Here is a 23464-nt window from a genome sequence, read left to right on the forward strand (position 1 = left end):
TTGAAGCTTGCCAATCCTGTGTGTGAAACTCAAATTGAAAGCAATCCCGCTAAGGAGAAAGGCAAAATCGGCGCCACTCGCTTTTTGAAAAACCGCACTTCGAAATCATTGCGAATCCTTTTCATCATTTTGTACTCACGGGTGCTAATTGACAAACTATGTAACGTTTATAAAACGTGGCTTAGCAGGATACACCAACCTGGTGAATTGGGTGATGTCGACAAACCAACTGTAGATTGATAAACAAGCTACCCTATAGGGTATGTGTGGAGGAAGTTATGAACTCCAATTAGGAATGAGCAGTGACAGATAGTTTGAATTTTCCTTATTAAAAAGGTGGGATTATCATCATGGCTTCAACTGTGCATTTATTGGCCAAAAGGGATAAAGAAAAATAATTTAAAGAAGCTGGACTGACAGCATTGAATAGACTTCTCGTATTTTTGTATGCAATATGGATGAATGTATTCTAATGATCCTTAAATGAGATGTTATGTTGTCATTATTTGCAAGCATGTCAGTTGGGAAGAATGTTTTCCTGGTTTCCTTTATATTATTTATTTGAACTTTGTTTGCACTGATTGCTGATCGAAATTGTTGATATTCCTCCTTTGCTGCATTAGGTACTGAATGTTCAACTTGCCATATGATGCCAAATTAAAAATATACAGAAGTGATACGCATTCACCATTTTTAATTGATCAATAGAAAGTTGACATTTTAAAGTTTAATGTCTGAAAGAATCTGATTTACCTCAACGGCTACCTTTGTGCCAGTTGTACATTCAAAGACCGGCACCAAATATTTTCAGAGACAGTTATTTAAATTTAACTGAAATAATCACTAAAGCTAGATTTTAAGAGATTTCTTTTTTCACATTTTTTAATGTATAGCAGAAGGCACTGTGCCAGATGAACGAAAATCTAACCCATAAATACAGAGCATCCTTCAAGACAAGAGATGCATTATTAAGTAAATATGTCACCTTCAGCTGTTTGTTTTTTTTCATGAATAAAGATGATATTCAGTAGAAAGTCACCTTGAAATGCCTCCCTGGTCATTTTATTTACTACTAGCCATGTTTTACAACTGTACAGCTAGAGGAGGGAAGAATAATTACAGGAAAAGGGCTTAAATTATAGGAGGGATCTTCAGGAAAAGTAGAATTTCAAGGTTCAATTTTTAAAGGAGAACCAGGCAAAGAAAATGTTAAGAACTACATCCAGTGTTGATTCACAACTGGAACGCTAGCCTTGCCTCCATGCACACTTGGAAAAAGATATACCAAGTAAATCAATTAGGCTTAAAAGACATGGGATGGTTGAAACAGTGGCAGTTCTAATTTGATATTAAAACAACTAATACAACCGTAGTAATCTTATTAGTTATAGAGTACTAAGGCATTAAATACAAAACAGAATTGAGATTCCCCCCCCCCCCAAATCCCATTCTAAACTTTTGGCCCTTGGAAAATGGATGCAGTATGACTAGTCCTTCAATTCTTCTAAGCCAGCGTGGTTCAAGCACAATTTCCAATACTTTGGCATAGGGAAAAATGAGGAGATCTGGCGATACAAATCTGTATAGACTCCCACGCTGTCTTGTTCTTAGCATCACATCCTTGCCTCGAGACTTCAACAGTAACAAAGGTGCATTATCCGACAGTCTGAAGCCAGAATCAGCTATGCCAAACGGTACATTTTATCATTCAAAGCTCTCTGTATACTGCACGCCTTCAGAAAAGTTTTCATAGCCAAACTGAGGTGCTTCTCTTGAATTATTTTCAAAAAATCTTTCTTCCTTTCCTGAATTCAGTGCTGTCTCTTTTCCTCTTAATAGTGTGAGTTAAGCCTGAACTTTATTCCCCTGCTCCACCCTCCCTCGTCCCTCCTCTGCAGCAAGGGTTACCAGACAAGAGCCAGAACTAGACTAAGTGAATTTATTATCTTGAGACAACTGAGCAGTTGTGGGGTGGAGAGAGCTGACCCCTCACATTCCCCTAGAGTTACAGACAGATTGTTAACCAGAACGCTGGCTTCGGAAGGAAGGCAGGCTCTAACGCAGGACAGGCCCCAGGCCATTGTACTCATGCCCCAGCCTAACCCCCCCCCCCAAACCTCATTAATTGTCAGAAGTGCCAACAAATAATTAACCTGCTTCATTAATAAATTACAATAAGTTACAGCAGGTGGCAGCAAGTGGAAAGGACAGAATCGTCTCCCTGTCCCTATATCCAGCACACGAGAGACATACACACGTACAAATACAAATCTTCTCACGCTTGAGGCTAAAGAAACTAAAAGGGATCGAGGGGAACAAAATGGATGCAAGACAAACAGAGAGGCCCGTGGGAATCTCAAGTGCAAGGTGTGTGGGGGTGGGTGGGGGGGACATGGGACCAGCTGCAAGGGCAGCATTGTATAGAAGAGATGGTTCAGAATGGCTCTTTATGCCCCACATCCTCACACAATCCCGGTCTCCTCTCAAAACAGAGGAACGCAGCTTCACATCACGGATCAGGGGAAATGGCAAAAATGAGGAAAGACGGATTATACATATGGCAAAGATAGGGTCCCAGATGGTCCTTTGCAAGTTAAGCAGCAAATCGATTCACTATACGCAGGAAGGGGGGGGGAGAAACGTGACACTCAGAGGAGTTAAGAGGGGCACAGATGGCAGAGATGAGAACACCCAGCAAATGGAAGAGAAACCGGGGGGGGGGGGGGGGAGAGACTGAAGAAAGGTGAGCAGATGGTAACAGTTGGAGATCAATAGCAAGAATTAAGGCCAAAATATATGTTACATGCATGCTTTTAAAACCCAGTGGCTGTTTTTCTTCGTGACCCGTCAAAACCGCGTTCCACAAAAGCGCGGTCGACGAAAGCACGTATGTGACGTCATCACAGCGCGACGAAAAAGATCGAAAAATTGAAATAAAAATTAAATTACAGCAAGCCGGTTCACATAAAGGTAAGGGTTAGGTTTAGGTTAAGGGTTAGGGTTAGGTTTAGAGCGTTAGCGTTACGTTTAGCGTTAGGTTAAGGGTTAGCGTTAGGTTTTTCGTTAGGTTAAGGGTTAGGTTTAGGTTTAGGGTTAGGTTAAGGGTTAGGTTTAGGGTTAGGTTTAGGGTTAGGTTTGGGGGGTTAGGGTAAGGTTTTCGCTTTATTTTTACATTTTTCGATCTTTTTCGTCGCGCTGTGATGACATCACATACGCGCTTTCGTCGACTGCGCTTTTGTCTACCGCGGTTTTGTGGTGGAACCGTTTTTCTTTTCCTCGGTTAGAATAGACTAGTGATGGACCAACCTACAATGAAAATTAGATGTGCTTAATTCTGCCTTTCCTTATTATATTTATGGAAACCACAGGGAGAAAAAAGTTGCAACAGAAAAGTAGGCAGAATTTCCTGTCCCCAAAGGTACTTTTTCCTAGGAGGGGGGGGGGAGAACTCAATTCCAGGCAATTGTACATAATCTGGACCCAAATCCCTACAGGCACTGGAAAAACTGGAAGAGGCTTGTCTTCAGAGGACTGAGATTGCATTAATCCAACCTCAGTCCCGGAGAGAGGGTTACCTTGTTGTGTGCAAACCCCCCCCCCCAAACCAAACAAAAATAAACCAGCAAGGGGGGGAGGGGAAGGAAAATTATTCTATATTTTGCCCATGGAAATAAGTTACTAGACATCTGGCATAGCCTGAATGAGGATCTGGAGGAAGAGCCAACCTCAGTGGGGTGTGGGAATTAAGCCAGTCCCTAGCTGCGAATGTGGTCCCTTACATGGGAAAAACCCAGGGAGGGGGAGGGTTTAGGAAATGGTCACTGCTCATTCTCGCCAAAGACATCATTTTGGCGCCGTTTCATGCTTTCAAAATCAAATGGAGCCCCAGCCATGCGCCGGTAAATGTCTTTGATGTCATCACATGTTGTCTCAAAGTGGGTGGTGGCATCATACGATCGCGAACAGAATATCTGCGAGAGGAAAAGAGGGAAACAAAATACAAGTTCACCGACTGGAGTCAATGGGGAAAGGGAAAAAAGGGGCAAGATCCAGAACCAATCCTGGAAAAATACGCTCTAAAAGAGGGGGTCTCCAAACTTGGAAACTTTAAGACTCGTGGACTTCAATTCCCAGAATCTCTAGCCAGCTGACTGGGGAATTCTGGGAGTTGAAGTCCACACGTTTGGAGGATCCCTGCTCTAAAACAATTCAGAAAACCTGAGAAATCTCACCTGACTTTCAGTTCCATCATCAGTGGGTTCATATATATCACTGATGGCCACAAACCTGGCAAGGAAAGAAAAATGCTTAAAACCATTTCAATTAAAGAAGTTAAAAATCAATGGAACAAGTTGCTACGGAGACATTTATGTTCTTACTCCCGATTCTAATCACACTAATATAATTTACAGATGCAGCAACCAGCCAACCACAATCATTGGTCACTCATCAGCGCTGATTCTTCTTTTTCAAACCATTTTTGAGACCCATTATTTGGCCTTTAGCTTCAAATATTTTCCCAGCCCAAATTCCACTACCACTATCATACCTCACAATATCCATCAGAACTTCTGTTATTCTAGCCCAGTGTTTCTCAACCTTGGCAACTTGAAGATGTCCGGACTTCAACTCCCAGAATTCCCCAGCCAGCATTCGCATTCGCTGGCTGGGGAATTCTGGGAGTTGAAGTCCGGACATCTTCAAGTTGCCAAGGTTGAGAAACACTGTTCTAGCCATTCTGGGACCTGACATAAACCTATTTTTATAATCTGTTCATCATTATGCCTTTCAGGGTTTATTATACCATCATCCAATCTTTGTTAAATTCTTTTTCTCTTCCAAAAATACAGTATTCCGCAATCTGTAGAATTCATACGAGGCAATGTCCCACTCGCGGAAAATTACTGTGCAGGGTTGATGAATTACACTACACCCTTTCTTTCTGTCATGTGTGATTTTCTTCCATGGATGGAACCATCTAAAATGGTAAAATTACAGGCCCACCACATCTGGCTGCTGTTCATGAGACTCAATTCATTTCTTCTTTAACTCCTGCTCGCTATATTTCAAAAACTTGCAGCTCTTTTCCTTAGGCTTTCATTCTTAAGCAAAGCTGGAAAGCGTCTCTCAGGAATGTCCATGTTTAGCAACCCTTAATAAATTTCAGCTGTGCCCTAGTGTACTTCTCTCACCTTGAGACTCCTTAATACATATACAGTACATATTATCTTTCGTGGCACGACAAAACCGCGGTCCACTAAAGCGCGCCCGATTAAAGCGCGTCGCTGACGTCATCAGCAGCGCGACAACAACGACCGCAGAGAAAAAAGGGCGCTTTAAAAAGCGCTTTTAAAGCAAGCCGATTCACGTAAAGGTAAGGGTTAGGTTTAGGGTTAGGTTAAGGGTTAGCGTTAGGTTTAGGGTTAGGTTAAGGGTTAGGTTTAGGTTAAGGGTTAGGTTTAGGGTTAGGTTAAGGGTTAGGTTTCGGGTTAGGTTTAGGGTTAGGTTAAGGGTTAGGTTTGGGGGGGTTAGGTTTAGTTTTACGCGTTAATTTTACCTTTACCGCTCACAGCGTGCTTTTTTCGTCGCGCTGTGATGACGTCAGGTACGCGGTTTCGTCGAGCGCGCTTTAGACGACCGCGGTTTTGTGGTGGAACCATTATCTTTAAGACTGTGGATTGTCAAGAGTGTTAGAAAATGGTCCCAAGTTGTAGCATTGGACCAATTGTCATCACAATCAACCCAGAATCACTCACTTTTGGTCAATGGGCTCAAGCAGTTCAAGAGCTGGCTGCACTTCATTCTCAGGAGAATCTGTCTCTACAGTAGTACTGACAATAGCGATGTACTTGCCCTGGGCAGCCACATTGTGGGCAGAGGAAATGAGGCAGACATAGATATCTGGGATTGGGGAATGAAGAAAAGAAGTTAGGATTGTTGAATTCTCCCAAATCTATACTGCTCCCTATACCCAGAAGCTGATCTCAAACTCCGAGGAACTGCTGTCAGTCAGTGTGTAGTAGACAATATGGAATTAAATGGATGAGTCCACCAACTTGGTACCAAAAAAACTTTCTTGCACCCCTAAAATAAGTATCTGGATTCCCACCTTCATGAAGCCCACCCTATTTCACATAGTTGCTGCGTAATTAACGGACATAAAAAGAATACTAGATGTGTGGTACTACATTCTGCAAAATAGCCCAAAGCATAATATATACATTGTTGTGACCCGGCAGGAGCCGTTGGAGCTGCCACCAGACTCCGACAGCGAGGGGTCTTATGAGTCGGCCCTGGAGGATGTGGAGGACCCTGGACAGGGTTCCGACTCCGAGCAGGGCGCAGAGAGACTGGTTGGTCACCAGGTGGCGCCTGAGCCTTGAATCAGTGGGGAGGAGACAAGAGTGATCCAGAAACCACCTGTGAGTTGTTCCGGGATGCACGCCGTCGAAGGGCTACTCTGCGTCAAGAACTACGTAATTACAGGAGGTAATTACGCTCAGCTAATGTTCATTAAGATCCTCTCCTGATTATCAAAGAGACTGCCTGTGCCACGCCCTTCTTGCAGAAGTCAACGTTAGGGACTAACGAGAAACAAACTTGGCAGGCTGGATTGCTGCCAGAGTTTGTTTGCATTGCTGCCAAGGTTTGTAGGACTTGCTGCCAGAGTGCTTATCTCTTTGTTTATGTGGCTTTCGGCCAACGAGAGTCTGGACTGATTAAAAAACATTCTCATTTACGTTTGTTTCGGCTTTCGTTCCTGGACGGAGGAGGGGAGGGAGGTCAGAACAATTCATTATTCCCATATCTCTGAAATCCCATATCAATAGACCCTCACCAGATTTGCGTCCCACTTGATTTTGGGGAATGATGATTTGACAGGAATTAGCATCACTGGTGCCACGGATAGGATGACTGAGAATACAGATGATGCGGATCACTTTTCCAGCTGGGCGCACTCTATCTGTCACATAGCTGGGATCACAGATCAACTGTTTGCAGCGTGCCACCTGAAAGGAGAATCGGCATCAGCAAAAGGAAAATGTTGGATTCACCAGTTCTTCCCTGCGCATGAACTCCCAGCCTCCTTCAGCGCAGTGTTCTCTAGAAGTACAGAGGCTGAGAATTCTACCAACACATTTGGAGGGTGCCAGGTTGAAGAATGTGGACCTAAATGCAGAATCCTAAATGTTTAATTCAGAAACTCATTTTGTAGCAGTGCAGACGAAATACTGTACCTTCACACAACTGCATATAAATTGACCTTGATACTATGTGTATTTTCATGCCTGCCGAAATGTTCGCCAAGAAAGCTGTTGTATTTACTGAGGGGAATAAAGCAAAACCTGCTGGAAACGTAACTGATGTCGACTATTTGAGGATTTAAAAAAATGTTTTTACGCTCATGTTTTCGTTTGATCCTCTCCCCCTTTGGGGGAAGATTTTCATGTTTCAATCCTTTTCAACTAGATCAGCATTCATACAGGATTAGATGACTTATGTGGGAATGACTGAATGAAAGTAATTTAGCCAGGAGTAGCACAAGAAAATGAGGAATGTTAAGAAACCAGAAGAGGGCTTCTGTAGCTCTGGAAACAAAAGCAGAAACACTTCTAGAGGAGAACTCAGCTTCACTACTGACACCAAAGTTTCTCCAAAGCTCTCCCAGTCTTCTCCCAGCAAGCTTAACTCAAGGAAGCAGGAACAAAAGCCAACAACAAGAAGGATGGAGTACTGACAATGGTGCTAAATCAGGAAGACTGTCACTGTCTTCTTCATGTTTCCAAGGGCCAGCATATACTTAAGAGCCGAGGTGGCGCAGTGGTTAGGGTGCAATACTGCAGGCCACTTCAGCTGACTGTTATCTGCAGTTCAGCGGTTCAAATCTCACCGGCTCAGGGTTGACTCAGCCTTCCATCCTTCCGAGGTGGGTAAAATGAGGACCCAGACTGTGGGGGGCGATATGCTGACTCTGTAAAACCGCTTAGAGACGCCTGAAAGCCCTATGAAGCGGTATATAAGTCTAACTGCTATTGCTATTGCTATTACAGATGGATGTTGTGTCAAGGGAAGGTGTTGAGTCAAAAGGCTGGATTTTAAAAATTGCCAATTTCCCTCCCCACCTTTAATTTGCAGGTTGGGGAAAGACCATATGTACCAACTCGTGACCCGACAAATGCGCGCCCAACAAATGCCCGCCGACAAAACGGCGACACTGAAAGCGCGCCCACAAAAGCACGATTAGGGTTTTTAGGTTGGGATTAGGGTTAGGGTAAGGGTTGTTAAAGTTGTTACCATTGTTTTCGATGGCGCGCTTTTGTCGGCGCACTTTAGACATCACCGTTTTGTCACGGCGGTTTTGTCGGGCGCGCATTTGTCAGTGAACTGTACCAACTTCAGTGTGGCTTTTAGGGCACCAGCTATTGCTTTTGATGCTTGCTCTGGTGCACTGCCTGGCGCAATGGAAAGAAACAGCTAGCCATAAAGCTAATTGTTAAGAAACGTTCAAGAAAACAGAGCACTGATAAGGAAGTTCCCTTGTTCTAAAAACACCTCGTGCTACAAATTCAAAGCCTGTGGGGGAAAAATGGTTAAGTAAAAAGATATCTCCTTTTCTCTTGTTTGAGGGTTAGGGAAGCTAAGAGCAGATGGGGTCTTACAGCTCTGTGTCAACAGTCAGCAGAAACCCATAGCTTTCTGAATTCCATCTAGTTAATAACTGATTTGGACCCATGCTCCAGGAATGCTTTCATTGAGCATGCAGACGTTTTCACTGAGATCCTATTATCAGCAATTTTATGAAAGTTCTGCTCTTCTAGACTTTGTACTGTCCATGTTTTATTGAGTAACTCGGCATGGGAGGATACATGAAATGCAATAAATAGCAAAAGAAACCTCAACTTCCTCTATAATACACTGAAAAGGGCGTAGGATAGAGAAAATGAAAGCACTGGTATTGAAACTAAATATCTGAGCATAAAGGAACCCTGTTTCCCTGAAAATGAGACCTCCCCAGATAATAAGCCCAATTGAGCCTTTGAGCGCAGTTCCACCACAAAACCGCGGTAGACTAAAGCGCGCTCGACGAAAGCACGTACGTGACATCATCACAGCGCGACGAAAACATCGCGCTGTGAGCGGTAAATTTAAAATTAAAGTGAAAACCTTACCCTAACCCCCCCCAAACCTAACCCTAAACCTAACCCTAAACCTAACGCTAACCCTTAACCTAACCCTAAACCTAACCCTAACGCTTAACGTAACCCTAAACCTAACCCTAACCCTTAACCTAACCCTAACCCTAACCCTTACCTTTATGTGAATCGGCTTGCTTTAATTTTATTTTAATTGTAATTTTATTTCTTTTAAAAAATTTTCGTCGCGCTGCTGATGACGTCAGGTACGCGCTTTAATCGGGCGCGCTTTAGTGGACCGCGGTTTTGACGGGTCACGTTGAGCACATGGGCTAAAATAAGCCCTCTCCAAAAAGTAAGACCTCCCCGAAATATTGCAACACAGCAGCAGCCATGAGGCGACATCACTCGCCATCTCCTGCACCTCAAAAATAATAAGACCTTCCCAAAACTAAGGCCAAGCACTTATTTTGGGGGCCAAAAGAAAATAAGACAGGGTCTTAAGACCCTTATCCCCTTAGTTTTGGGCAGGGGTGGGTTGCTAATCCCGTTCCAACCGGTTCGGTTGGAACGGGGGCGTCGTCGTCCTCGTGCACACGCGCAGTTCACGCATGCGTCTTAGCGCCTGCGCGATGCTCCAGATGCTCACGGAGAATCGCACAGGCGCTGTATGTGCCATCCAGCTGCTCGCGGAGAATCGCGCAGGCACTGTATGTGCCATGCGCCTGCGTGGAAGCGCAGAAGCCTTCAAAGACCAGTAAGGAGCGCGGGCGGGCGGGTGGGCCCTTCGCCGTTCCCGGAAGTTACTTACTTCCGGGTTCGCTGACCAACCGGTTCGCGGGGACCGCCGTGAACCGGTTGAAACCCACCCCTGGTTTTGGGGAAACACAGTATGTTTTCCACAATTCTTTTTTAAATACTCAGGCCTGATTTTATTGTCACAACTGAGAGTCAAGAAAGAAGAATTCCCCATTCCAACTGCTCCCAGTCACTGCTATCAGTCAATATTGACCAGTTTAAGATTAACATGATGGGCTTTAATAAGAAAGAACAGCCTCTAAATGGAGTTAGGTAGCAAAAGCAATCTTGAAGTTCTTAAAACAGAAAGTACTGCTTACATCATGGACTAATTTTCAAAGACATTCTATTTCAGGAATCATCTTCCCTACACAATTTACCTTAGCAGCAGTTTTATGGCCCTTAGCCAAATGGAATGAAAATGCCAACTGCTCACCTCTCCTTCCGATTTGACTCCGATGACCTTGCCACCTTCCATGACAATCTCATCCACTGGTTTGTTGAGCATGTAGGTGCCACCATAGATAGCGCTGAGCCTGGTGGCATGAAGTGAAAGAATGGTGAAGGGGCGCTGGGCAGACCATGACCTCCACCACCCCTGTCACCAAAGGCACATTTTGGCAAATAGCTGTCAAACCTGGGCTGTGCCAAAGGCATGCAAGAATTATACTAAGGGGCTTTATTGCTTTTTTTCAATAGAATTTAGCTCCCCCCCCCTCCTCATATAAAATTAAATCAATTTTCTTGAAGCCCTGAAGTGTATAGGAAGGAGTAAGGCTATGCTCACTGGGAATTCAAAGGCATTGTAGTCCAAATATATTTGGAGAGTGCCAGGCTAGAAAAATATTGATATAAAATGGCTTTTTCTTTTTAATGTATCTTATCTTCTGCTCCCAAAGGTGCTTCTCCAACAACCAACTTTCTTGGCAACCAAGAAAGTCCAGTTGCCTGTTGGAAAAGCACTCTTAATCTCCGCAGACATTTACCTTCCAGGGCCGGTTCTACCACAAAACCGCGGACGACAAAATCGTGGTCGACGAAAGCGCGTATGTGACATCATCACAGCGCGACGAAAAAGATAGAAAAATGTGAAATTAAAGCGAAAACCTTCCCCTAACCCCCCTAAACCTAACCCTAAACCTAACTCTTAACCTAACCCTAAACCTAACCCTAAACCTAACCCTTAACGTAACGAAAAACCTAACGCTAACCCTTAACCTAACGCTAAACGTAACGCTAACGCTCTAACCCTAACCCTAACCCTTAACCTAACCCTAACCCTTAACCTAACCCTTACCTTTATGTGAATCGGCTTGCTGTAATTTAATTTTTATTTCAATTTTTCGATCTTTTTCGTCGCGCTGTGATGACGTCACATACGCGATTTCGTCGACCGCGCTTTTGTGGAACGCGCTTTTGACGGGTCACGCCAGGGCCAAGAATAGAATCAGAAGCAAAAGCTGCCTCATGTTGTTGACTTTCTATGAGGCATAGCGTACCTGGCAAATCCCTGGGGAAGCTCACCCAGGCCATACAGTGGGTAGAGATAGGGGCTCTTCCCATAGCGAGCCAGGGATTCACTGTAGAGTTTTATGCGATTGATGGTTTCCAAGCAAGGTTGATCCAAGTAGCTGTGAAAAGAGAGAACAGACAATGGCATTCCTTCCCCAAAGAAAGGGGGAAATAAGGGGATTCCTGAGGAAAGAGTGAATGGCGTTGTTATAGGAAAATCATGAGTTCCCAGAGGTTACGGACTGCTTTACACACTGATATTTTTATGATTATTGTATTAATCCTGTATTTATATTATCTGGTATATTTTAATTGCCCAGTATCCGTGAGATGGGTGGCATAAAAATTTAATAAGCAAATAAATACTGGGATCTGCTCAGACCTTAATGATTAAAGAAACTGAAAGAAAGAGGAGAAAAAAAGAATTTTGCAGGGCATTTCTATAAACTCTCTCCTGAAAAGCCTTAACTGAACTCCAAGTTCACTCTCAGCTGACCCAGCCATTCCCAGAAGAAATTAGATTAGATTAGATTAGATTTAGTTTATTTGTATGCCGCCCTTCTCCGGGAGGGACTCAGGGCGGCGAACAACTCAAAGGGGGGAAAAAAGGGAACATAAAACACAATACACGTAATTAAAATAAACAAGAATCATACAACCATACAAGTCGAGAGGGGAGGGGAACTCATCAACCCCAGGCCTGCCGGCACAGCCAGGTTTTGACGGCTTTCCGGAAGGCCTGGAGAGAGGTGAGGGTCCGAATCTCCGCGGGGAGTTCGTTCCAAAGGGCCGGAGCTGCCACAGAGAAGGCCCTCCCCCGGGTAGTAGCCGGGTGGCATTGGCTGGTGGACGGAACCCGGAGGAAGCCGACCCTGTGCGATCTAATGGGTCTATGGGAGGTAATTGGCAGCAGGCGGTCTCTCGTACCCAGATCCAATACCATGAAGGGCTTTATAAGTTACGACTAGCACTTTGAAGCGTAGCCGGAGACCGATCGGTAGCCAGTGCAGCTCGCGGAGGATAGGTGTAACGTGGGTGTACCGAGGTGCACCCACAATCGCTCGCGCGGCTGCATTCTGGACGAGTTGAAGTCTCCGAATACTCTTCAAGGCCTGCCCCATGTAGAGCACATTGCAGTAGAAATGTATATTAGAAGTGTGGGACCATAATCAGTGTGGTGCATGATCAAGATAAAGAGGCATGAAGATAAGTCAGCTGACTGCAAGAAGGCAAGCTATGATCCATCACTCACTCATCGGTGCGGTAGAGAGCCAGCGCATGGCCTGTGAAATCAATGACATCCTGGCCAAGGTCGAAGCGCCGGTAGACTTCGCGCATGGTAGTGACATGAGGATCCACTCCCTCCAAGGTCTTTGAATCATTCTCATCGAAGTTTGCCACAAACACCAAGAACTTGCGAAAGCGGCGTTTCTCAAACATGCCCATGAGATCTGTGACAGAATGAGAGTTAGAGATGGTGCATAGCAGGTTAAAGAGCTAAATAGAGCTTTTGCAGCCCTAGAATTTGCATAGAATAGAATGGAATGGGAATAGGAATAGAATTCTTTATTGGCCAAGTGTGACTGGACGCACAAGGAATTTGTCCCGTGTATGAGCTCTCACCGTACATAGAAGCAACAAGTGAGAAATCACGATGATAATCATCAAATACATTCATCATAAATCATAAGATACAACACTCAGTAATAACCATAGGATACTAAATAAGCAATCAATATAAGTCATACTGAGATATTACAATAAAACAATTAATATAAATCGTATGATACAAGCAACAAAGTTATAGTCGTAAGAAGATAATGCAAATGCAGCATCTTCAAAGGAAGACAGAACACCTCTCTTCCTCCTTCAATCTTAAAGGTGGGTTATGGCATATCAGAACCATGTTTTTGAATCTGTACTCATATAAAGAGTAGCATCAGAACTCTACAATCTCAATACTTGAAATATGGCAAAAGGATTTATATTCAGAAAGGCAAGTATGGCCCTTATAAATATATGAATCTGCAAAATTTATGCTGCAAGGGATTAACTGTAAAAACATCATTAAAAAGAGCCAAGTATCACCTGTAGAGAAAGCTGTATGGTGAAGCTCAGTTATAACCATGCTTCCTTACAACCTGTTAGCTCTATAGCTGATAATATTTGGACTAATCATTCCTGTATAGGTATAGATTTTACCATCCAAGGACACAGGTCCATTCCACTGACTTGGGAACAAAGAAAGAAAATGGATGGAGAGCACCTGGGTCTCCACAAATGACCTTTCTTCAAATTCAAACCCAAAAAACGTATTCAAGTGGGGAAAAAAGTATGCTTTGGCTATCCAAAATCCTAAAAATATCATTCTATAATTTTGCCAATGCCATTATATATGGCACTGGTTAGAACCACTTCAGAATAAATTTGGTAGCACTTTGGCAGCTGCTTTATTTTTTTAAACAACTGCAGGTCTATTACTGAATTGTAAAAAAGAATGCATAAAATAGAATATACCTTTTACAATGCTGAAAGCTAATAAATATGCAACTGAAATTTCCTATAATTTCAAACACATCAGACTTCGTGACCCGTCAAAACCACGCTCGACTAAGCCGCGCCCGATTAAACTGCGTCGCTGACGTCATCAACAGGGCGACAACAGCCAGCGCGGAGAAAGAAGGGCGCTTTAAATAGCGCTTTGAAAGCAAGTCGATTCAACTTAAGGTAAGGGTTAGGTTTAGGGTTAGGTTAAGGGTTAGGGTTAGGGTTAGGATAAGGGTTAGGGTTAGGGTTAGGGTTAGGATTAGGGTTAGGATTAGGTTTAGGTTTAGGATTAGGTTTAGGGGGTTAGGTTTAGGTTTAGGGGTTAATTTTAGGTTTAGGGTTTACAGCGTGCTTCTGTCTCTGCGCTGTTGTCGCGCTGTTGATGACGTCAGCGACGCGGTTTAGTCGGACGCGGTTTTGTGGTGGAACCTCAGATTTAGCCTTTATGAAACCAGGTTAACTTACTGGAAGCCAGTGCTTCTGTCTCTGTTGATGGCACTTTGTAAATCTTTCCTGCCTTGTAGACAAAGCTGCCTTCCACCACTTTGAAATCTAGGTAGCGTGTCACCTCTGTATACAGGAGCATCTTCACAAGCTGGCCTATATGGAAAATGATAAGAAAGATTCCTGAAACTCTTACCCCGCCTCCATTAGAGCTCCCACACTGCCTGCAGGAGATTGTAGAAGTAGGCAGGACTCAAATAATTTATAATAAATACAATAAGTACCACTCAGTGAATGCAAAGAAATTGCAAACAAGAAATAAAAAACTTTAGTGCACATGGAAAATATGAGTTGAGCTATGAGTATAAGAGACAAAGCTCCAAGGGCTGCTAAGCTGAGTGTGCACATTTACTCATTAGTGTAAATCAACAAAATGCCAAAAGTCCTGGCATTCTTCAGCAGCATACTTGTCCCAGTGCTTCAGCAGCATATATTCCCAGTGACTTAATATAGTGTGGGTTCTCTTGTGCAGTGATGTCCTTTGTTCCTTCATTACTATTCATATACAAGGAAAATATACCATATCTCTGGCTAGGTGACCAAAACATCTAAACAGAATGAGACTTACCATTGGCCATGAGAAATTTGGGGATGAGGTCAACATTCCAGTCCCGGCCACGCCCCATGCATTCAGAGGGCCCCTCTGTAATTTCGAAGCGTTTGTAAAGCTGGCAATTGGGGAAAGGACAAAATAAGCTTCGAAATATTGTACTTACAAGAGACATTTCCATTAGAACTTGCTCTACGAGCATAAGAGAGCCAGCTTTTACAGTGGTTAAGACATCAAAGCTAAAACTTGGGGAGACCAAATTTTAGTCTTGCCTTAGGCATAAAGCCAGCTAGGTATCCTTGGTCAGTCGCCCTCTTAGCCCTGGTAGGGAAGCATTGGCAAACCACTTCTGAATAACCTTGGCATGAAAACTTCAGGAATATGTCCAAGCGGACCCTGAGAATCAGACACAATTGAATGGAAGAAATACTAGCATAAACAATACAGTCGTACCTCGGTACTTGTTAATTGGTTCTGGGAGGTGCGATGAGTACCATACAATTTTTTCCCATAAGAAATAATGTAGCAAGTCACAAGACAGTTGACATCAATAGGTCCTAGTTGGTGCCTGACTACCAAACAAAGGAGGAGTACTGGGACAAAGTTTTCTGAGTCAAAATGCATTAAGTACCAAATTCAATGAATTTCAAACCATTGAGTACCAAGGTACGACTGTATTATCAATGCCATCAAAATAAAGAAAGGAGCTGTAGCTCAGTTTTATTCACCCCACAGACTGCTTGTTACTTCTTTTGGAGCAGAACAGCAAAAAGGTTTGTCAATTCTCTAACAGGAGATCACATGATAGGTATTAGAGCCTCATCACCCCAAACTTATTTTATTGTGACTTTCCAAGTTTCTTAGTGCAAATATATATATATATATATGTGTGTGTGTGTGTGTGTGTGTGTGTGTGTGTTTTATTTGTTTTATTTATTTATTTTATTTGGACTCTTGTGACGAGCCGATTGACAGATGATGGAAGCAGTTAGCTTCCTCCCATAATTGGGGCTTACCAGGGGTTGTAAAAATCTAATATATATATTTATATATATATTTGCACTAAGGTTAATACAACTGTTTAATATGTAATACAGCACAGGTTCAAATCCCAGTAAGGATATGGCTAGCTGATGAGAGCTAAATAGCTTGAAATAGATCTATACTAGTCTCCCTTTATTTATTTATCAGCACAAATGACACACAAATGTAACAAAGGCAACAGTAAAAATAATGGCTTTCTGTCGTAATGGTCTCTTGTGATGAGCCGATAGACAGAAAATGGAAGCAGTATGCTTCCTCCCATATTTGGGCATACCAGGGGTTGTGACACTAAATACATACCTATTTCCCTGGCTCAGCTGATAAAGGAGGAGAACCTTGTGGCTTAGTGGTTAATACAACCGCTTAATATGTAATACAGCACAGGTTCAAATCCCAGTAAGGGTATGGCTAGCTGATGACAGCTAAATAGCTTGAAATAGATCTATACTAGTCTCCCTTTATTTATTTATCAGCACAAATGCAACATATATATATATGTATGTATGTATGTATGTATGTATGTATGTATGTATATGTATATGTATATATACATATTCATATACATATTCATATATATATATATAATGTTTGTTGCAAGGAGGTAAGTCAATAACTATAAATGCCTATAGAATGTTCAAATTATTAGACATTTTTTAAAGACTGCTTTATTATTGTTCTAGGCAGCTTAACAAAATGAAGCAGCTTTTTAAAATAAGTGCTTGATCTGAAGAGGCCCAGTGCTATTGTATCTTCTTTTAAATAACAGAGAATAATGTATACTTCCAGAAAGCCACATCAATTTTAACAGTATCTGTTCAAGTATAGTCTGAAATGTAACCACAAACAGTGTATATCTTCTGTACTATTTGCCGTTTGGTGCAAGGAGGCAAATTGCTGGGAGGCAGAAGCAGATTTTTTCTTCTTCTTGTTTTCCTCCCCAAAAGCCAGCTGCGTCTTATACTTCGGAGCATCTTATACTCAGAAAAATATGGTAATGAACCATATATTAAGACACATATTATCAAGTGCCAAATTTTGGGCAAACAGAACTGCAAGTTGTTTAGCTGCTGTGATTCAATGTGTTGCCCAAGCCCAGCCCATAAAGATTGAACAAATTCTAGACCACGTGTGGCATTCAAACTTTTTTGCTGTAGCATCTAGATCACATCACAGAAAATGGGCAATGTATTTCCTTTTATTTTCCAGCAGAAAACTAAGGAGATAGATTGTGAAAAACCTTTGGATATACTTAGTACATCTAAGCAGGAATGAAAAGGATACAAGGAAAATAACTGGCTTTTTGAGGAAGTTCTGGTTTTCTTGCATGAAGTCAGTGGCTACTGAAGCTACCCTGGCTACTGAAAATAATGCAGTAATTGCACTGTAATGTGCAGTTTCCATATTCGGTGTTCAATCTACTTTCAATACAAATACAGGTAGTCCTCAACTTATGACATTTGTTTAGCAACCATTTGAACTTACAGTGGAACTAAAAAAAGGGACTTACAATCGGCCCTCACACAAATATTGCAGCATCCTTACAAGTATGTGACCAAAATTCAGCTGCTTGGCAATCAGCATGCATTGCAATGTCCTGGGGGGGGGGGGGGTGTCACGCGATGTGACCCGTCAAAACCGTGCTCGACTAAGCCACGCCCGATTAAACCGCGTCACTGACATCATCAACAGGGCGACAACAGCCAGCGCGGAGAAAGAAGGGCGCTTTAAATAGCGCTTTGAAAGCAAGCCGATTCAACTTAAGGTAAGGGTTAGGTTTAGGGTTAGCTTTAGGGTTAGGGTTAGGTTTAGGGTTAGGTTAAGGGTTAGGTTTAGGATTAGGTTTAGGGGGGTTAGGTTTAGGTGTTAATTTTAGGTTTAGGGTTTACAGCGTGCTTCTGTCTCCGCGCTGTTGTCGCCCTGTTGATGATGTCAGCGACGCGGTTTAGTCGGGCGCGGTTTAGTCGAGTGCGATTTTGTGGTGGAACCGTCACGCGATTGCCATTTGAGACCTTCCTAGGGGGATTCTGATAAGTTAATGGAGAAAGCTGGATTCGCTTAACCACCATATAATTTGCTTAATGTCTGCAGCAAAAAGATCATAAAATTGGGCATAACTCTTAATGACTCCGTCGCTTATTGAAGTCCTGGTCCCAAATGTGGTTATAAGTTGAGGACTACCTGTATGCACATGCAGAGGCTGGATCCTCACCTCCTCCAGGGGAGTAATCGATGAGCTCTCACCCCCGTAATATGGGTTCCGGTCCATATGCAACACCTTCTTGCCATTCACAGACATGATACCCGAAAGGATACATTCCTAAGATAGAAAGTGAGTAGCATTATGCCTTCTCTACAATAAATTCAAATGTGCTGCTACTACATGGTCAGCTCCACAAGTCCCCGAAGTGAAACATTAATGCATAAATAAGCATCTTATGAGTGCACTTGTGACTATTCTGTACCAGTGGTGGGTTTCAAAAATTGTTGGAACCTACTCTGTGGGTGTGGCCTCCTTTGTGGGAGTGGCTTGCCACCCATGTGACCAGATGGGAGTGGCCTGCCACCCATGTGACTGGATATGAAATTATGAATTAGTACTTAGTTCGGTCCAAGTAGCTATTCAGAAACTCTGGCATTGAAGCATGCAAGTCTTAAAGCTGTCAAGTTACAAGATCCTTGCCAGTGGTGGGTTTCAAAAAATTTTGGAACCTCTTCTGTAGGTGTGGCCTGCTTTCCGGGTCCACTGGTGGAACCTCTTCTAACCGGTTCGGTAGATTTGACGAACCGGTTCTACCGAATAGGTGTGAACTGGAAGGAACCCACCTCTGTTCTGTACCCTCATGACCATCCCAATCTATTTCACAGGATTTCTCTAAGCATACATCCATATGTGTATGCGTGTTTATAAAAAGGAGGGCTGACCAGTAACAGATACTGATATCAAGGTCTGAGATACTGATAAGAGCTTCACCATCCAGGATGTGTGGACAAAGATCTTGGAATTGTGTTAATAGGTAACTGAAGCAGAACTGACTTGGTGCTTCCTGGTCTTGATCTGGAGTCAAAGGTTCAAGGTTCAAGGTTTATTAAACTTGTATGCCGCCCTATTCCCGGAGGGACTCAGGGCGGCTAACAAACCAAGGGGAGGGAATAATACAACAAAAAAGCAAAAGACACACAAACAAAATACAGAAACAATTTAAAAACAGTCAACAGCCACACAATTCGAGTGGGGATGGGAACTCGTCAGCCCCAGGCCTGTCGGAACAGCCAGGTTTTGACGGCTTTGCGGAAAGCCTGAAGGGTGGTGAGGGTCCGGATCTCCACGGGGAGATCATTCCAGAGGGCTGGAGCAGCCACAGAGAAGGCCCTCCTCCGGGTGGTCGACAATCGGCATTGGCCGGCGGATGGAATTCGGAGGAGGCCTAATCTGTGGGATCTAATAGGTCTTTGGGAGATAGATTAATGTTCTTTTGTCAGTCAGTATACAGCTTAGCAGGGCAGAGATTTAAGGCAAATCCTAAAGATAAGCTGAAGATGAATGTATGAATGTGCATGACTATAAACAAAAGGATTCTCTGTGTTGTGAAAATCAAGAGCTTTAAGTTATCAGTAATCGATCATCTTGGTAGACTTCCACATCATTCTGATAATATACTGACATTTACACATAAGTTCCACCAAGTCCATAAATGGGATGTACACATACCAACTTACAAATTTTCTACATGATTTGTTCATCACCTATTATTTAAACTGTCTAAATTTACTTCTAGTAGAACAGTTTAGGCAACACACAGCATTCGTATTGTTGCGATCATATGTAACTCTCTGAACACTAGTTATAAATGGTACAAACATTACTAAATGTGTGCATGGGAACTATATCACTTCTCGTAAGTGATGTCTCACACATCCAAGAAGCTTCTGCATTTGTGCCTTCCCCAGCATCACTTGGGTCATCGATTCAAAGGTCCTTCCTTATCACATTCCTCAATGCCTTCAAAAATGGCAGCGCTTCTAAAGTACTTGAAAAGGTCTTCAAGATTTAGGGAGTTATTAAGATATGTATCTGCCTTGAAATACCAATTGTATAGCACAGTCAAACACCAAGAATTGACCACAGGAATTTTTTATGACATTTTTACTATGTCACAAAATGTTTTTATATTTTTATTTTCATAAAATGTTTTTTTTTAAATTGCTAAATTTCAGTATCATGGGAATCTTGGATGCATTTTGTAAGATAGCCCATTTAAGGTACCTCGATTGAAAAAGTTTCGCCCTATGATGCACTGTTTTGCCCAGCCAAAGGTCACAGACACGAGAGTTTTAGTAGTATATCGATCATACTTCCTTCCAATAATAAATTGTACTTTGAATGCACAATTAGGAATGTATACGGAAAATCGGAGATTAGATCCTTGAACTAACACTTGTTAAGGATTCTTCTGAAAAATTTACTTCTAACAATGCACTGGAAGTGGGACAACGAGAGTTTTAGTAGTATATCGATCATACTTCCTTGCAATAACAAATTGTACTTTGAATGCATAATTAGGAATGTATACGGAAAATCGGAGATTAGATCCTTGAACTAACACTTGTTAAGGATTCTTCTGAAAAATTTACTTCTAACAATGCACTGGAATGGGACAACGAGAGTTTTAGTAGTATAGCGATCATACTTCCTTGCAATAATAAATTGTACTTTGAATGCACAATTAGGAATGTATACAGGAAATTGGAGATTAGATCCTTGAACTAACACTTGTTACGGATTCTTCTGAAAAATTATACTTATAACAATGCACTGGAAGTGGGACAACGCAGAGTAATCTTGGTACAAACACTGATATCAATTTGGTGTCATCGGTGGGTCACTGATTTAGGGAATTAAAGTCTGTAGAATGTATAGATGCAAACATCAAAGGAAGATTCAGGCTTTCTTTCTGCAAAAGAACCTTTCCACTGTTGATCTGCAATACAGGAATAGGTGCATTCTCTTATGAAGAGCCATTGCTTTGCGACAGATTACCCCTTCTAAATGTGAAATGTCACAAATTCAATCCCTGACATCTTCAAGTTGAGTTAGGAAACATTCCTGACTATTTAAAGCCCGGAGAAACTCTGCTATTAATGCAAACAGTTCTTAACCAATGCTCTGACTTGGTAAAAGACATATTTTCCTATGTTCCAGGGAAATGAGGAATCCTGCTTAAATGCTCATTAAAGGAAGGTAAGAGCCTGAGAAAGGTGTGCAATGGATCAACACTCCACCACCCCCCTCCCCAATTACAAATGCATGGGATCCACTGTGTGATTAGGACAGATGGTGCTTTTATTCCAGCAACTGGAATGACAAGAATGATAGACCCAGAATAAGGGCTGGGTGTAATAAAATATAATATAGATATAAGGGCTGTAATTATTTCATATTTTGGCAAAAGGAACAGAGAGAACACAAGATCTTTTAACACCGCAGAACAGTCGTACAACACTGCCCCACACATACACATTTTTCAAATTTAAAAAGCGAATGTAGAAGGCAAGAAAAACTGTCCTATGCTGAGTTTCAAAGAAAAAAAATTCCAAATTTTGCCCAGTCCTACCAAAAGACCTCAAGCAATGGGAAAACAGTTAACTTACTAGAAACTAATTTGGTTCTACCAACATAAGACAATTCAAAACATTCAGAGTGACAGAAAGAAGACCCAATGATGTAATGAGAATACTAGAATCTTGTAAGAAAAGAGAGAAAGGGGGGCTTACTGACATAATAAAGATAGCAGGAAAAAAACAATTTATGTATGTCAGAGATTTGAAGGGGGCGCTGCTAATGAAACTCAATAGAAAAAGCATTTACAGTAGCATTTTCAAAAGTCAGAATGGGGAACAAACCATATAGATAGCTCAATATTAAATAAATTGTACAAGGAAGATGCATTATTTTGAGTTACATTGCGATAAACCTGCATCTCCTGAAATGCTCAGGATGGGGCACATAATCCTGCACTGCAGAGCCTTCAATCTTGGCCACTGATGGGAGACAAGGATCACTGTTCCCATTGGGGGATTATAGGATCTGGGAGCAGGAAGTGTAACAGATCTACCAGAGATGGCAAAAGAACGCTTGGAAATCACGGTGATGCTAATCCTGCTTCCTCCTTCATTGAAGATATATGGACCAGACAATCACATAATTTCTGCAAGAGAAGCTTTTTTTTTACAAAACGGCTCCTCCAAATTTATTGCCTGTATTAAAGATGCAACTAGGGACCAAATAAGAATATATGCTTAAGGGATTAAATGAGTAAATGAAGGATCCATGCAGTTGGTGCCTATCGTTTTTTTTTCCAGCTTTCGGAGAAGCGCTGATGGCGCCGGGTTGCATCAGAGGAGCTGCAATGGGGGCCAAACACACACCATTCATTATGGAATAGAGAACGGGATGAAATGTAGGGCTGGACAAAACGATTGCAATCCAGAAAGGGTGTCTGGTGTAAGAAGCATCCACAGACATCGAGGAATATAAGGGCAAATAAGGAGGGTGCAGCGGCTGCAAGGAGACGCGCACAATAGCCCCCACTTCCCGCATCATCTATGCGCGTGATGGTGTGTTTCGTGTGCGTGGCGGCGCCGAGTATTGGATTTAGGGAAGCATCGCTGCGATCCTTAAGAAACGGGGGTTTGGGGGAGCTTTCGTAAAGGCCGAGCTGCTTAATAAAGGGCAATGCAAGGATTCAAACCCCACCCGAACCTGGCAGGGCTGCTGGTGACGGATGCAAGGATGCAGGAGCCGCAGGGAACGGAATGCAAAATTGCACGGAAGGGAGACCGAGGGATGGAAGAGGAAGAGGAGCAGGGTAAGCGGCTCAAGAAGGACTCACGGTCAAGCCGGTGCCCAGCACGATCACGTCGTAGGCCTCGTCCATGATGCCGGCTACAGAGCCGCCTCCCCCCGCCCCTCCCCGCGAGGAACCAAAGATGGACCGCGGCGCTCGTCTCCCCCCGCCTGGATCCCTCCGCCGGAAACGAGTCCCGTTGGAGGATCTCTCCGCCGCGGGGAACCGCCCCGGCGAACTTCGCTTTTGCCTTTAGATGCCGTAGACGCCAAGCGAGACGAGAGAGGGATGGGGGTTCCTTCCCCCCCCCCCCGAGTGTTCGCCTACGCTTTAAAGCAGGAAAAAAAAGAAGTCCCGGAGCCGCTTTTCCGGGGGCTGCTCGCTTGGGTGGGGGAAGAAAGGGGAGGGGGCTTGTAAATCGTGGGGCGCTGCCCCTCGTGTCGTCATGGCAACGGTTGGTGGCACCACCGACCCGATGTTGGAAGTAAATGGGATCCGGGAATTCTGAATAAAGGGAGGAAAAATAATTC

The 23464-nt window shown here is 43.0% G+C and overlaps 1 protein-coding gene across 1 annotated transcript; it reads right to left on the bottom strand.

The window, feature by feature from the left end:
• Positions 1-1925: 1925 nt before the first annotated feature.
• GDI1 (GDP dissociation inhibitor 1) lies at positions 1926-23094 on the bottom strand. Its single transcript, XM_087710849.1, has 11 exons — positions 22980-23094; positions 18299-18406; positions 15064-15163; positions 14457-14591; positions 12697-12895; positions 11432-11563; positions 10369-10468; positions 6839-7010; positions 5757-5901; positions 4233-4287; positions 1926-3971 (listed from the first exon to the last, which is right to left on the bottom strand). The coding sequence occupies exons 1-11, from the start codon at positions 23022-23024 to the stop codon at positions 3819-3821; spliced, it is 1344 nt and encodes a 447-aa protein (XP_087566975.1). The 5' UTR covers positions 23025-23094; the 3' UTR covers positions 1926-3818.
• Between the last annotated feature and the right edge of the window lie 370 nt (positions 23095-23464).

This window comes from Thamnophis sirtalis, unplaced genomic scaffold (genome assembly GCF_051295495.1).
Source record: "Thamnophis sirtalis isolate CommonGarterSnake01/CBP01778 unplaced genomic scaffold, rThaSir2_p1.2 scaffold_3, whole genome shotgun sequence".
NCBI classification, from domain to species: Eukaryota; Metazoa; Chordata; class Lepidosauria; order Squamata; family Natricidae; genus Thamnophis; species Thamnophis sirtalis.